Below are 16,451 nucleotides of genomic sequence, written 5' to 3'. Positions count from 1 at the left end.
GGGGGATGATGTGACAACCCAAAAATTTCTAGCTTACATTCTTCATTTCTTATCAAAGTTAAACTCGTTTTTGCTATTTTTAGCACTGTTTGGAGTCAAATAGAATGGTTAAAGCCTAGTATAAGCAGGGTAGGAGTCGTGGGATAAGTATTGTGGGTGTATCGCCTTGCATTTGAGCCAATCACACGAACACAAGGTGTGTGCGGCCGCACACAAGAGTGTGCGGCCACACACCCATCCCAACCACACACTCCCTCCTATATATTCAACACTTAGCCATTTGGAACACTTTCTACACTTCTTCAAAGCTAGGACCCAAAATCCTTTCAAGTATCATCCAAATCTCCTTGAGGATCTTCATAAAAGGTAACATCTTACACCAAGAACACTAGGTGTACGGTCGCACACACCATGTATGGACGCACACCCAACCGTACACACCATGTATGGCCGCACACACACATATAATGTGTGTTTTGACCATACACTCCTTTGTATAACCATATACCCCTTCATACAATCATATATGGTTGTAACACTTCAATATAAGTGTTTACTAGTCCCTAAGGTGGTCCCAATTCAATAGTTAGTTGTTTTAAACACTAATTATATTCATATATGTATCATTATATGTTAAATAGGATCCGCGTGTGTGTTCAAGCCTTCACTTGACACCTATCATCCTATACAATCTGTTCATCCAAACCACTCACTACAGGTGAGTTCATACCCCCCCTCCCCCTTAATTAATCTTTTATATGTTTTTAAATGCTTTTATGAGGGGGGGGGGGGGGGAATACAAGTTGAACAATTATAGTTATTATATCAATCACATGTGATTAATAACTACCAAACAAGTGGTTTTATTACTTGTTAAACTGTTTTACTTCAAACTGGTTTACAAACTCTTTTACTTGTCAAATACTTTTACTTAAACTCTTTTATACAAATATATTGTCAAATGCCTGCCTATATATGTATAGTTATATAAGAAATGTTTAAAGGACTTAGGAAGGCTAGCTCGTTTTAATTCCTTTTCCTTGTTTGGATGTGGCTTTAAGGCATCGGTTATCCCTCCGAAGGTAGTTTAAATATTAATTGTATATCCTGTGTACATATATAGTCATAAAAGTTTTTCATTCAGACCCATACCTTTGGGTAGCAAAGGTATTCAATCATGATCATACATTGCTAGTAAACTACTATAGGAGTAGTTTAGGAAGATACTAATGCTAATACTAGAACAATGAAACATACAATGAGTCAGTTCATACATGAGTCAAGAGATATAATGCCCTTAGGTAGAAAGGGTATACAAACATGTTAACACTATGATGAGAAACAAACAATAGACACTATGATGAGAAACAAACAATAGAAACTATGATGAGAAGCAAACAATAGACACTATGACGAGAAACAAACATACAGGCTAGACAGAGAAAGAACACACAATACAGCTAGCACACAATATACATTACATATACATTAACACAACTATGTGAGCCATTAATCAGGGCATGGCACTACCTGCCATGACTGTTTTTGTATCAGAATCTCCTTAATTGGGGCGTATGAGTTTGCGTATAGATCTATACTGGATTGACTATCCTACACCTTGCTGCTCGCTACAGTGGGACTTTCAAGTCTACGGGTGCCAAACGTCATTTTTACGGCATCTTACATTGTCGCTTTACTATTGAGTCAGTAGCAAGATACAGGCCGATCACATGTTACCTTAAAATTTTACAATTTACTTAAGGTAGTTAGTACAGCAGTGGTTACTTAATACAACACTACAGTACTATAATATTATTCCCATTACATTCACTTCGTGAACATGCACACGATGCATGGTAATGTAAAAATTATATTTTTGGTTAATGATAGTCGGAATTGGGAAAATACACACTCTTATTTTAGAAACACACACAGATACTAGATGCCTTGGTAGAAGGCTACTTTTAGTAGGAAACATAGGGTTTTCTAGGAGAGTTCAAACAAATACAAAACTTAACAAAACCTATACATTACAAAACATCTTACAAACATCTTACTAATGCTTTCATACAAACATAGACAACAATATACTTATGATCTCACCAACTTTAAAGCTGATAAACTCTTTCAAAATAACTTGTATTCTCAGGTCACCAGTAGACAGGTACAGGTGTCAGGTTTTGAGAAGTTGGAGCTCGTTCAAGACTCCTCCTTTTATTTTTGATGTGTATTTTTGGTGTCTACATAACTTTACAGAACACACTTGTATGAAATTATTTTATTAATGCAATGGATGATGTTGTTGCTTGTTTACTACTTTACATTGTTGTGATACTGTACATGACGTCCTCCACACCAGAACATTTCCGCCGTTCATCGGTTTTGTGGGTGTGACATCTGGAAAAAGTTAAGCACATATAAGTATATATTAAATTATTTCAAGTAAAAATTTAAGTGATTTCTAGAGTTAAATCATTACTTTTTTTTTTGTTTCCTTGAGGGGCGTGTCATAAACGGATTAGATTAATAGTGATCGATACCCGACCCTTTTAACAAAAGGGTTAACGGGTACGAGTCGTTATTGGGTAAACAAATCATAAAATATGATCCAAACCCATTAACTTTGCATGAGTTTGGAGCGGATCAGGGTCAAAGCATGCTCCATTACCAGGTCTATTCATCTGTGGTCGACTTAACTATGAGTCTGATTTCTATTCCTAATTTTTTATTCTCTAAATTCAATCAATCATCCTCTTAATTTGCTGCTATCTTTGAGTTGGAATTTTTTCATCTGCTGCTATCTTTGAGTTGGAATTTTTTCATCCTCTCATTCTGATTTTGAGTTCAATCACCTCTTATTACGAGTGACTGAGTTCAATTTCTCTTCAACTAATTTCCGATTTCTCTACTACGAAAGAAAAGACTTGTGGGATTCTGATTTCTGATTTTTCTTCAAGTGATTTGGGTGAGTTTGATTTTTCTTAATCTATTTCTAATTTATTTCTAAACCTGCTGCCATCTACCATCACCTGACCTCTTAATTTGATTTTTATGGTTTGTTTTAGTAGTTGGATTTTTTAATTTTACTCGAAATCTTCTGCTTTGTATGTGATTTTTGTGGTTTGCTTTAGGTTAAATTTTCTACTATATGTAGTTTTCTTCTTATACAAATTTCTAAAGTTCCTTTCTACACTTTTGTGTTCTTGTTTTCGTTGGTAAAAATGGTTAGACGTATGTAGATTTTCTCGCATGATTTAAGCAACAAATAATTCATTCCAAGTGTTTGATAGAATTACTATGAATTCTTTGGGGGGTAATTGTCAATTTATTAGATGAATTAAATCAAATATCATTACTTGTCAATTTATAAGTGCATCTTGCCTAGGGGTAAAAACACCTCCACTTTGTAACTTTAAAAATCACATGTCTAACCAACTTGCTATGGGTCCATTGCAGCTTTTAACGAAGAGCGTGATGCTCGGTGTGACGTCTCAATGTCATATTTGATTCTACATTAAAATCGGCCCATATTTTTCTTTTTTGCATTATGCTTTTTTTGGCAACATTCGCTATTTTAACCATGTTGTATTTTATATAGTTGAATGTCAATACATCGACAACTTAGACAACATTTAAGGATGATCCTCTCATCCCACTAAAGGCTTAATTTGAGAACTCTTAAAGAAAACGAGAATATGAATTTGAAATATGAAATATGAACGTGCCAAAATATAGGTTTCATTAAAAAAACGAGAATATGAAATATGAGTGTTCAGCCTCAAATATAAAATATTAATATTAGCTATAAACTATAGTAAAGTTATTCGACAAATTAAGAAAAGAATATGAATACGTAATCTAAGAAAATGAAATATAAAGCAAAGACCAAGAAAAATGATAGTCGAGAAGAACACAAAATATCTCGAGTATTGACTTGTTTTTAAACCTAAATCCAATCACCTCTGTATTTATACATAAATGTTAAATGGGCCAAAATATAGGTGTCATTAAAAAAATCAAATGTTTCACTAAAGACAAAAACGGGCTTGTGAAGCAAGCCTGGTCTTTTGAATAGGCCCTGAAATGCATGGCCCTTTTCTCATCCTAACACCAAAAATATTGTTACAAAAATAGGGTGTCACTCCGAAATGGAATACCGAATCTAATAAAATTTTGATTTATTTGGTATATGTTATTTGGTTATTCCGTTAATTTGATTTGGTTTACGGGTTTTGATCAAATTTTGATGAATTTGGTTAAAACGGAAAACCGAATAAATTATTTAATTAATACATATTTTTATAGTTTATATCTATAAGTTAACATTTTATATTTAAATTGATAGATAATTACTAAAAAATATTTTTACAACATACTCCCTCCGTCCCAATATTATTGTTCGCAGACAAAAAACATATATATTAAGAAAAACATTAATTACTACTAATTTTATATAATAAAATGACAGTTTTATCTTTACTTTGCATTTAATGTTCCATTAAATTCTTAGTTGGTTAAGTAATAATGAGGGGGTATTTTGGTAAAAATATTATTTATTTCTAGAAGTGGACTATTATTTTGAGACAAACCAAAAACGAAAGATGGACTATAATTTTGGGACTGAGAGAGTATTATTTAATAATTAACCATTATAAATTTATAACTGTTTATATATTGTATTAAAAAACAACAACTAATTAGCCAAATATCAATTAATTTTCTGTTATTTATATCTTTTTTATATACGACTAAAACTATATTAACTTCATTTACAACTTGTGTCGTTTTATCGATGTTCAATACAACATATCATGAAAAATTGAATATAATATATATATATATATATATATATATATATATATATATATATATATATATATATATATATATTGTTATAACAAAAGTATACAATCAACAAAAACAATAGAAATAATATAAACGAAATTGAATTATATGTAAATATACAAGAATCAATTTTATAGGAACATACTTGAATGAAGATTACAATCAGAATACAGTCACAAAAATATACCGATTGAGGCCTCCTTTGTAGTGTCTTAAGATAGAAATTTATTTGTAGGCATCTATCTAGAGGATAAAACAATCTAATCAAGAACAAATCTTGATTGTGACGGAATTCTCTATGTTCCCATCATGATTGAAGAATACGAATTTAAGAAGAATGTGATATTTTCCAACATTGAAATCTGTGTTTGGTGATCCATACATATGGGTTGCCAATTGGTAATTAATAACTGTTTTTCCCTCCAAAAACTGCTAAAACCGAAATTAACTGTCAAAATAGTTAAATCAAATTAACAAATTTCAATATTAAATAAAACCCAAAATCATAATTAACATTTAAAAATAATTTAATTAGTCAAAGAGACCTCAAGAACCCTAAGGCCCAAGCTAATTATTTGACCATTATATATATATATATATATATATATATATATATATATATATATATATATATATATATATATTTGTGTGTGTGTGTGTGTATGTGTGTATATATGTATGTGTGTGTTAATATAAGTCTTTCAAAACAAAATTGACAAGCCCAATCACTAAATCAAACCAAATCCCTTTAGCCCAAGCTTTTAGTCATATTAGTAAAAGACTAAAATAAAGCTCTATAATGGAGAAAATGTTTCTTCTTACTGCAAAGGACAAGTCCTACAAAGCATTTTCCACTAACAAAGTTCCAATAATACCCTAGATTTTCTATTCAAACATCAAGAATACCTCACATTTGAATAAAAAAATAAGAGAACTTCGATATATCAGGGAAGTAAGATATGACATGCATATGAATAGGTGTTGTAAAACTTGAACCTTTCATAATAAATACCACTTGGATCTACTTTGTTGATAGTGAACTTTAGTTTTGAACTAACCATGTTTTATAGTAGAATAAAAAACAAGAAGCATCACATATGTCATATCTAAGGAATCTGATGAAGCACTAGGTCAACAACAACAGTTTTAGCAACACTTATAAAAAAGGGTTGCATTTGTACTTGCACTCTAAAAGTTTCAAAAATGCCCTTTTTGATCTTCTAAAATGACTCCATCTTCATTTCTTGTTGTATATTTGTACAAAATAAATTATGTCTAAAACTAATTTATTACCTACAAAAATAACAAAGAAAACTAAGTATTTAATTATTACATAACATATAAATAAATAAATAATTACAACCATTTTAAACAAATGAACACAAACAACACAAGGGTTTATGGCTAGCTTATGCACATCATATATAAGTATATATATATATATATATACACACACACAACATTATATAATACAACTATTTGTTTTTCTAAAACAATTTTAGTGACAAAAAATGCATATAAACTTTTATCACCAAAATATAACAATTATAAAATTGTTAAATAAAATATGCATCGATTTTTCTTGCAAATAGAAAACTATCAATGTTTTCCAAAAATAAATGTTAACCAGCTTAACAAATATTCTAATTAATATTGCAAAAATATATCTGATACCAATTGTTGGATTTTTATTTAAAATAGTTGAATTATAAACACATAATTAGACGTAATTAGCAATGGAAGACTTTAATTTTGAAAAAAAAAAGAAAACTAGTTTATAGCCACCAATGATTATTTTTCAAGTACTTTGATAGATTAAACAAAACCAAAGAAGGAGAAGAAGAAACTGAAACAACCTTTGAAGACTTCGATCCTTATGAGAGGTTGAAAGTTGATTAAGATGACATGAAGCTCTAAAATAAGAGCTCTTTAGAAATATCCACCAAGCAAGATGAAACCACCATTATATGCTAGTCATTCACTTGTAAAATGTTGTTCTTAAGCTATAAGACATATTCTAAAATATGTCTTAAGAGAAACAACACCTTAAGCCTTCACTTGTAGTACCAAATTGCAAAAGAGAAGAAAATTGGGAGGGAAGAAAACTCGTGACATTTAGTAGTCCTATGGAGAGAAAAGAGTGACTGACAGATAAAGTCTTTTACGTGTTTAAGTCTTCCTTTTATATGTAATCCCATGTATGCAAAAGGCAAGACAATAAAACATAAAGCAAAAGAAAGACCATATCTTACAAGTACGGTGTAATATAATTTATTAAACTAGTCAAAAGAAATCTTACACCATGTCTTTCTTAAAATTCGGCCATATAGGTCAAATGAGATAAGATTCAAATCTTTTTACATTAAGTAACTAGCTAATTTCATGTGTAACCAATTGGGAGTTGATTAACAAATAATTTTAGGATTAATTCTTTATTGAAAGTGAAAAGGGTAAAACGTGCCCTTTGTTGGATGTTTGTTGTAACAGGAGGAAGCTGATTGCCCTATACATTTTGAAGAATCAGAGACGTGAGAACAAATTAGGGTTATGAAGATGAAATATTTTAAGTATTGCAGACGTGATTTATGGGATTTTCCAAAAATATAGGAATTTATTTTTGGTTTATAAAAATAAAATGACCAAACTACCCTTATCTATTAGTTTAATGATTTAAATTTTTCTAAAATCTTATTAGTCCCTATGACCACACAATATATGTTCATCCACATTTGAACTTAAGTATATATATATATATATATATATATATATATATATATATATATATATATATATATATATATATATATATATATATATATATATATTTGTCACTAAACCGTATAAATCACAACGTACATGCATACATATGTAGGACACAAACATTTATTAAAGAGACTTCTTTACTTAAAAAATATAAGTTATAAAATTTTAACATAAAAGTGAAAAGAAATGAAGCAAAAGAGTTATTTGTTAGGTATGATTCCATAAATAGGGTATTGCATGTGTAAACATTAGTATGATAAGTGGGAAGAGTGAATTAATATTAATAAGTCTAAGGCTATCATACATAAATATATGCATATATGTATTATAGACTTTAACAAGTGGTGTGGTTGGATTTGTTATAAATTTGGTTTAAGCTTTAAAAGCAGTTGGTAAAATTTTTAGGTTGTACATTTGTTATGAATTCATATTACCTACTATGTAGACCTTGTACACATACATACATCTATGAAACGTTTGGTTTTTAACATGGTACGATAAGACTAGTGAGCTGTGAGTAGTGAATAATGAAAACCACAGGGCCATTATTGCTCACACTAAAACTAAATGAATGACTAATGGCTAAACAATGAATGAAGAGGGGTTCTTCTGCAATATTATTTAGTTGAAATATTTACTACAAATTTCCTTTTTCTGTATCCATCTCGGGATTTTTTCCAATAATTAATGCATTTCCTGCCCCTCAATTTACAACTATCTCCTCTTCTACCACACCTTCTTCAATTCTCTTCCTCCTCAATCTCTCTCTCTACACCATTAAATTAAGCTTTAAAGCAAACCATCTATCTCTCAATTCTTGTTTACATATAAATATATGTATAAATGGCCTTGGAGCCTCTAAACCAACAAACCCATCTCACTAGCGGTGGTGCTTTTCCTGATCACCGCCTTAATCTCCCTCTTTTGTTCTTCAGCAGGAGTTGCCAATCTCAAGGTAAATTCTTCTATGTTATTTGATCATGGGTTGTCCTTAAATACGATGTAGTCAAAGTATATATAGTACTTTTGTTCATCGAGATTTTGTGTTTTGGTTTCCACAGTTGACTTAAATCATCAAAATCTTGGAATTAACACAGATTGATTTCGGAGAAGATGAGTGGAAGAAACGGAAGAGGTGGTGGTAGGAATCTCGACTTGAAGCTGAATTTGTCGCCACCAATAGCTCACCGGCGTACGGAAGAATCACCTAGCAGATCAGCTACAATTTCACCGACAACTTCCTGTGTGTCATCGGAGAACATCCAAGATGAGACGGAGCTCCGGTACTCAAGTAGCCCGGAGGCCACATCGATGATGCTTGTTGGATGTCCACGGTGCCTCATGTACGTTATGCTTGCTGAGGACTACCCTAAATGCCCTAAATGCAAGAGCACCGTGTTGCTTGATGTCGTCCATGATAGCTCCACCAAGAAAACAAGAAAGTCTTGAATGAAGATTGAAGATGCATGGTGAAAAAGCTTTTATAACTTAGCACTAGTATTATTAGGGTTTTCTTTTTGTTTTTTGTTATTTGTTTTTTTGTTATTTTAATTTTTTTTTACTTTCATGAATTATGTTATTTAACCGTGTCCCATGAATGGAGTTTGAATGACAATACCCATTTTACCCTTCTACTTATGTCTTTAATCTGGCCTACGTACTAAATTCTAGGAGGTTACAAAGGTAATTTCAATTTTACCCTTTTGTTGAAAAGATAATTGGCTTAATTTTATCTATTCTATGCCTAATTATAGTGTTACTATGTTCGGGTTATGTCCATGTAGAGAATGACACGTCAGATCACTTTATTGTTCGACAAATGTACGATAGGTTACTTCTTAAAACGTCCCAGGATGGGAGAGAGTTAACTACAACGAAATCACATATACTGTTATCTTGATAAACATTATATAAAAATAATATTGATTACAGAATATTTAAATTGTTCTTTTTACATAAATAGAATACAAGCTTTCTTGCTAAAATTAATATTACTACTTGTAAAGATGATTTGTATATTGACAAAGAACAAAAATTAAGATTTAAACTTATGAGAAGTACAAAGGTTCCTTATCATAAATTATACTAGTAGTTAAAACTTGTTATTATACATGTATAATTTATATGCAATGTTAGTACCGTCTTTAAATGTGATTTTTCTAATCTTTCTTGAAAACTCAGTTTTCTACTAAGTCATTTATTAGCTTATGATGTTGTACCAACATATTGAATAACTATTTATTGAAGCAAATATGCTGTTGAATTTCAAGAGCAGTTGAGTGGATAATTACGTATTTAAGTCCCACTAGTACAATTTGTTGGTAAATAATCCACATGACCTTAATGTGTACATGTTCTGTATATACCAATATTTCTTTTGATAAAGTGATAGATTATAATCATAGGTAAATTGAATAAATTAACTATTATAAATGAGTTTTTTAAATAAAATAATTATTTTTTAGTTTTTAAAAGATGACCATTTCTTTCGAATATCCAATTCCGTACCGTTCTCTACATCCCGTTCCTTTTTTATTTTTTTTATTTTTTATCACTTTTCAAAGAAATTTCTTTGTTTATATCGGAAAGTCTATTTCGAATTATTTATCGTTACCGTTTTCAATCAGTGTTTTGATTTCAAATTATAGTATCGAATATATTTCCTATTTCCTATGTTTGTTTAAGGTTTATTTATTTATTTTAATAAAAAACAAAAAAATATTGAAATTAAGGAACTGTACCTAGACCTAACAATGGAACATCTTTTGACCCTGATCCGCTCTAACGTAGTGCAACATTAATAGGTTTGAATCAAATTTTATGATTCGTTTACTCATTAACAACCCGTACCCGTTAACATTTTTATTAAAAGGGTAAGGTGGATCACTATCGATCCGATCCATTTATGACCCGTCCCTTCTAAAGTTTTGAAATATAAATTAATTATTTATAAGTTATAATACATTTATCAATCTTCACATAAATGAGTAGTGGAGTTAGACTCTTAGATGTTCTACTTCAACTTCTCAGTTCAGTTCCTAATCCAAATGGTTGATTGCAGTCGACTCCAAATATAATCGACTCTATAATTTTTGAAATCGACATTCCACAATTAAGACTTAAGAACAAGAAGAAAAGAGTTTCAATCAAGATTCAAGAACAAGAAGAAAAGACTGCAATTGAATGATTTACATTCCACAATCATAATAAATTAGAAAAATTATTTATATAACTATAGTTGAAGTTTGTTTTCTAATGAATGTCGTTTAATTTTAGTGATCATGTTATACGTATTTTATTGAATAACTATAGCCTAAACTTAATATTGTAAATGAGCCGGATAAAAGGGTTGAAATTCGTTAATCCGATGGATAATGGTATAAGTTTAATCATTCAAAACCCTACGGGTTACGGGTCGGGTTTAAATCATCATTTGAAAATTTCTTAATGGGTTTGGATCAAGGCCGGTCCGCTCCAAACCCGCTCCATTGTCAGGTCTAGCTGTAACTGGATTTCAAACTTGTTAAAAATTTCCAAGGTCTTTTTTTTTTTGAAATTTGGAATGTCAGTCCAAAATATACTTTTTTTATCAAAAAAAATATCTCTTGTCAATCAGGAATTTTCCATTTCGAACTTGATGGTTATTTTACCAGAAATAAAATTATTTGGTTATTTTCTTTGAATAAGCATTACATTACGTTTAAATTACTTAATTTCCATATAATATGTCACGATAATAAAATAGCACATATAAAACCCTATTCGTGATGATGATATATCGTGTTTACATAATATAGCACTTTGAGGACTTCCTAGCTAAAAGTCAAGCGAATGGTCCTTAAGGTTTCAGTACATTGCGAAATTGGTCCTTGACCCTAACCCCGTCACTTTTGAATCGTTAGTGCAAGGGTAATTTTGTCTTTTCATATTATTGTGCATCAGAGTATATAATGTAATCCCCACCTTGCTGCCTTCTACTTCTCGTTCCATACATCTGTTCTTCCATCCCCACTATTCCAAAGTTGAAGAAGATGGTGATATGCCACTGTGGAAGGCCGGCGATTTTGGTGACATCGTTGACTGATTTGAACCCAAGTCGTCGATTCTGGTCATGCTCAAGGTTAGGAGGAACATGCAGCTTTTTTGGATGGTTCGACCTTCCCATGTGCCCTAGGTCAACTGTTGTGATTCTGGGATTGTTGCGTGGAAGAAACAATCTCAAAGCAAGATTGATGATGGTGAAATGGTTACTTTTTCTGAGTTGGTTGTTTTTCATGGTGTGTTACCTTATCAAGTAAAAAATCAAGAAGCTTTTGGGGGGAAATCTGTGACTTGGAATCTATGTTTTGGTCCCATTTTTGTTATAGATTTTGAAGGATTTTCCCTGTGACTGTATGTAATGTTGGGATAAGAAAATGTAATGGATATTATATGTAATGTAAGTTTGATGTTTAGTTTTAATGTGAACTGGTATTAGCAAGGAAGCAAATTGTCAATTTGATTGCATGTAAGTGTAATGTTGATTATTAATGTGCAATAACATAATCAAAAAACTAATTACTGAAGTGGCATTACCAAAATTGAAAATGTACTAGTTCAAACATAGCAGAGGAAAATACCATCAACCATAATGCATGTAAGTGCAATATCATGTTACAAACATACATTACCAAAAATACCTATCAAAAGTGATTGTTTCTACAAACATACCATAACCAAACTTAGTAAACATTTTCTAACTTTAATTAAACATAAGCATACTTGAAACTACAAACTAAACTACAACATCTTTCCCCTTCTTCTATCTACTCCCCTTTCCAGCTTCACTAGGACCTCCCTGCCCCTTGCATGTCCTGACAATGTGACCTTTGTTGTGGCATTTGCTGCAAGTGACTGTCAAGTATTTCCTACTTAAACTGGTACTTTGAGCTGGCTCATCATCTTCCCTCTTCTTTTTTTTCTTTGGCCTGCCAACCTATAAACAAATTTATATGGTTACATATGAACAAGTTTAGTAAATAATTTCAAATTAAATTATGCAAACCATGTATAACAACAAACCTGTTTGTGATATTTGGGTGGGAGAAGGGTTGTTGGACAATCAGATCTAGGCCACATGCTCCTTCCATTTATTGGGTTAATTATATGTTGGTACATAACATTCCATGTACTAAGCCAGTAACATTTGCTCACCCAAGCCTCAGGATCTCCACATTCTGACCCATTCTGCATCCTATCATACATTGCAGCAATAACATGCTGGCATGGAATACCTGTAATGTACCATTTCCTGCAAGTGCAACTCTTCTCTTTCAAGTTCACAAAATACTGTTCCATCCATAGACCAGTCACTTGATATTTATCAGCTCCACTGAATAGAACCCTCATCTTATTTGCCTCTGTCGTATTGTTTTCTAAGATTGTTGTTGCAGTTGTACTAAGAGAACCTTTGCATTTGTCTAGCACTTTATGAACATTTACTATTCTGTTTGTGAGGTATTCTCTAATAAATTCCAAACAAGTAATTATAGGCTTGTCCCTAGCCTCATCTAGCCTCATCTAACTTGGAGTTAAATACCTCACACAAGTTTTTTCAGTTTCTCCATAGCCCTATTAAATTTTGGTATGTTGTATACTTTTCCACAACACCATACTGCTTCCCTCAATTTATCTCCTCTGTGTTTCAATTAAATGTTGTCATACACATGTCTTAAACAGAACCTTTGCTTAACTGATGGAAATAGCTTCTCTATTGCAGCCAAGATTCCCTGTGAGTATAATTAAAATAAGTTAGTAAATGAAATTAAAAAAAAAGTAAAATTTGTTGTAGTTAGAAGGTACCTTTTGCCGATCTGAAATGAAAGTGAAGTTAGATGAAGAATTCAAATCTAAGTCATCACCTGAGTGTTCCAAAAACCATGTCCAAGAGTTAATATTTTCAGTTTCTACAATGGCATATGCAACTGGGTAAATGCCATTGTTCGAATCAAGCCCAATTGCAGTGAGGATCTGTCCAGGAAATGGACCTTTCAAAAACGTACCATCAAATCCAAGAAAATCCCTCAAACCTTTTTTAAATCCCTCCTTCAATGGACCTAAGCATATATATATATATATATATATATATATATATATATATATACACGTTTGAAGATCCTTTTTTAGAACACAAATTCGGTTCAGTTTCCACATCTATCTTCACAGTTGTTCTTGGATTCTTTGACTGCAATTCCATGGCATATTCTCTCGAAATACCATACTGCTTTTCATAATCACCATAAACAAATTGTTTTGCCATAGCTTTGGCCCATAATACTTTCATCTTTGATATTGAAAGTGAATACCTCTGTACTAAGTCCTCCTGTAAAGCACGTGTAGGGATCTTGGGATTACTTTCAACTTGATGCAATATGTTGTTAGTTAGAAACTTAGATGAACAAGCTCTCACTGTCCTTGTTTGCAAACACGAATGAGAATCTTTGTACGTTTTGACAGTCCAAACTTGTTTTACATCTTCCTTAGATATAAAATCTACCCATGGACAACTTGTTTTCTTAGAAAGTGCTAAATTGCCCCTACCTTTATTACTGTCACCAGTCAATTCATGAACAATACCCCTACACTTTACCCTAATTCTTGTGTTTTCATTTTCTACATAATGTAGATCCCTCCTTTCTTTTACAGAGTAGTTGGCAATAACTTCTCTGATCTTTTCCTTTTCCTTGAATGTCTAACAAATCTTAAAAGCTTTAGTGTGAACCTCACCAGATGAACAGGCAACTTATTTTAGAATGGATTTTAACAATTTCTTTCTAGGCTCTTGTTCACTAGCAAATGACTCAAATACACCATTATCTAAGACTTCTAAAGGTTCATCTTCAATGTCTTCATGTTCCATTGTATTATTGTTTGTCGGATCAGGCTGCCCCAAGTCAATGTCTTCATCAAGTACACTATAGAAGTTGATCATGTTCACCTCCACATAATCTATCAAAGGTTCCTCATCAAAGACTGTTTTTTTTGCATCATGTTGACTATAAAATTCACTTTCATCTGCACTATCCTCACAATCATATTCATCATCTAAAACTGGTTCATTATCTATGATTGAATCATCATTCATGAATGGGCCATCAGTCATGACTGGCTCATCATTCATAACTGGCACATCATCCATGGCTGTCTCATTACCCTGTATCACTTGGGAAGATCCACCAAATGTTCCATATGGCACAATGGACTGGGAGTAGTCTAATTTTTTCCTAGAAGATCCACCAACTTTTCCCTTCTTTTGGTTCCTATCTAGTTCATGTTGGGTTTTGAGCATTCTAACACACTTAAGTGTACATGAAACCCTAAATACTTTGGATCTATGTTTTCTCTATTATACATGCAAATATGAATATTCCAAGGTATTACCCTAACTAGCATACAATCATAAGTACTAGTATAACAAAACTAGATAGAACACATACCTTTTTTTGATGTAGCTTGATTCCACGGAGCTCAAGAGCCTAGTGCCCCAAGTGTGACACCTCAAATGGTTCACACAACATCAAATACACTTGGAATAACTTAGAGAGAAATGAACCACTTCATGAAATCGGCTAGCCCTCACCATTCCTTCATAGTGCCCGATTTTTGGGAAGAATAAGATGCTTATATAGTATGTCACAATTAGGGTTACACCATGTAAACCCTAATTGTCATGGCCTTTCATTTCCATGATCCATGGGTACAAAAACACCATGGAGCATCCTATGGGTTTTAGCCCAACTTGATAATCCATGGAACATTAGCCTACTATACAAGTATGGATTATTTTCACAATCAACCCATATATTTAATTAGTCTCCTTTTGATCACTTAATTAATTCCAAATTAATTCTTGATCAATACTAATTAAATAATTTTATTAATATATTAGTACTTATAATATATTAATAAACCTTAAGTGTTATTTCTCTCATTTTAGTCTATCCAAATGCATGATGCCATGCAACCCAAATGGACCATGCCAATCGGGTCAAGTACATACCGAATATAGTTATGAACTTAGACACTAATCCAATAGTTCAGGGGACACATCATTAACCAACTCCTCAATAATAAACTTTGTGGGGGACAAAAAATAACTGTTAACCCTTGTCTACCCATGCTCTATGTAGATACTTAAAAGGTTATTTTTTCCACATAATTTGACAATACATGCACATCCCCATCATTTCCTATAGGTAAAAGACCAAAGTCCAACTATAATTTTGGAATAAGAAAATGATAATACAAAGTTTTCCCTTCTACTTACCCTACTTCTCGAACCATTGTATCCAACTCATGCACAGAGAAAACGTCGATATCTACGAAGTCAACATAGTCTATTGTTCCATCTACGTACCTTCTCCCAGGGCTTTTCGTGAATATCCCACCATAATGGATTTTTAGTGTGAAGTAGTTTCTTATTCCCTCTGAAATAAAGAATAACAAAAAAATTCAACTATTTAGGCGTAATTTCATATCGACAAAATCTATGACCAGTTTAGTAAATCACTTATGGTATATTCTTTCCAAATCATAGTTTGATGCTTTCGTGTATTTAGAACGAACTGACCATAACATTAACACCATTATCGTTTTCAACTGAACTGGTAGATGATCCTCGCCTTGTGTTGTGTTGTAGAAGATGAAGATGAATGCGAAAGGGTAACGAGGAACTAGGGAAGATGATCTTTGTATTTAATTGCAGAGATCATGCGTGTGTTATGTGCGAAGGATTATTACATTGACTGCGAGCTGAAAAGACAAAATTAGCCCTGCACTAATGTTTCAAAAGTGACGGTGTTAGG

General features: G+C 32.0%; 2 protein-coding genes across 3 annotated transcripts; one reads left to right on the top strand and one right to left on the bottom strand.

Moving 5' to 3' along the window:
- The first annotated feature begins 8,305 nt into the window (after positions 1–8,305).
- LOC111912168 (protein GL2-INTERACTING REPRESSOR 1) lies at positions 8,306–9,242 on the top strand. Of its 2 annotated transcripts, none has more exons than XM_023907897.2 (2): positions 8,306–8,563; positions 8,706–9,242. In XM_023907897.2, exon 2 carries the CDS (start codon positions 8,722–8,724, stop codon positions 9,055–9,057), a length of 336 nt encoding a protein of 111 aa, XP_023763665.1. In that variant the 5' UTR covers positions 8,306–8,563; positions 8,706–8,721; the 3' UTR covers positions 9,058–9,242. The 2 variants fall into 2 exon arrangements, with proteins under 2 accessions (XP_023763665.1, XP_052624052.1); XM_052768092.1 differs by having other exon boundaries at positions 8,311–8,563; positions 8,670–9,242.
- A 3,167-nt stretch (positions 9,243–12,409) lies between these two features.
- On the bottom strand, positions 12,410–13,167 carry LOC111912147 (uncharacterized). The gene is made up of 2 exons (XM_023907880.1): positions 12,670–13,167; positions 12,410–12,583 (listed from the first exon to the last, which is right to left on the bottom strand). The coding sequence occupies exons 1-2, from the start codon at positions 13,165–13,167 to the stop codon at positions 12,410–12,412; spliced, it is 672 nt and encodes a 223-aa protein (XP_023763648.1).
- Positions 13,168–16,451: the final 3,284 nt, after the last annotated feature.

Source organism: Lactuca sativa, chromosome 2 (genome assembly GCF_002870075.4).
Source record: "Lactuca sativa cultivar Salinas chromosome 2, Lsat_Salinas_v11, whole genome shotgun sequence".
NCBI classification, from domain to species: domain Eukaryota; kingdom Viridiplantae; phylum Streptophyta; class Magnoliopsida; order Asterales; family Asteraceae; genus Lactuca; species Lactuca sativa.
The sequence above is the reverse complement of the archived record's forward strand: the minus strand, read 5'-3'. Positions and strand labels throughout refer to the sequence as shown.

Bases quoted from the DNA above. Each gene is read 5' to 3' on its own strand.
- LOC111912147 (XM_023907880.1), bottom strand. From the start codon at position 13,167: ATGAGGCTAGATGAGGCTAGGGACAAGCCTATAATTACTTGTTTGGAA. The intron at 12,584-12,669 runs GTTTGTTGTTAT...ATTTGTTTATAG, and splicing joins CACCCAAATATCACAAACAG to GTTGGCAGGCCAAAGAAAAA.
- LOC111912168 (XM_023907897.2), top strand. From the start codon at position 8,722: ATGAGTGGAAGAAACGGAAGAGGTGGTGGTAGGAATCTCGACTTGAAG.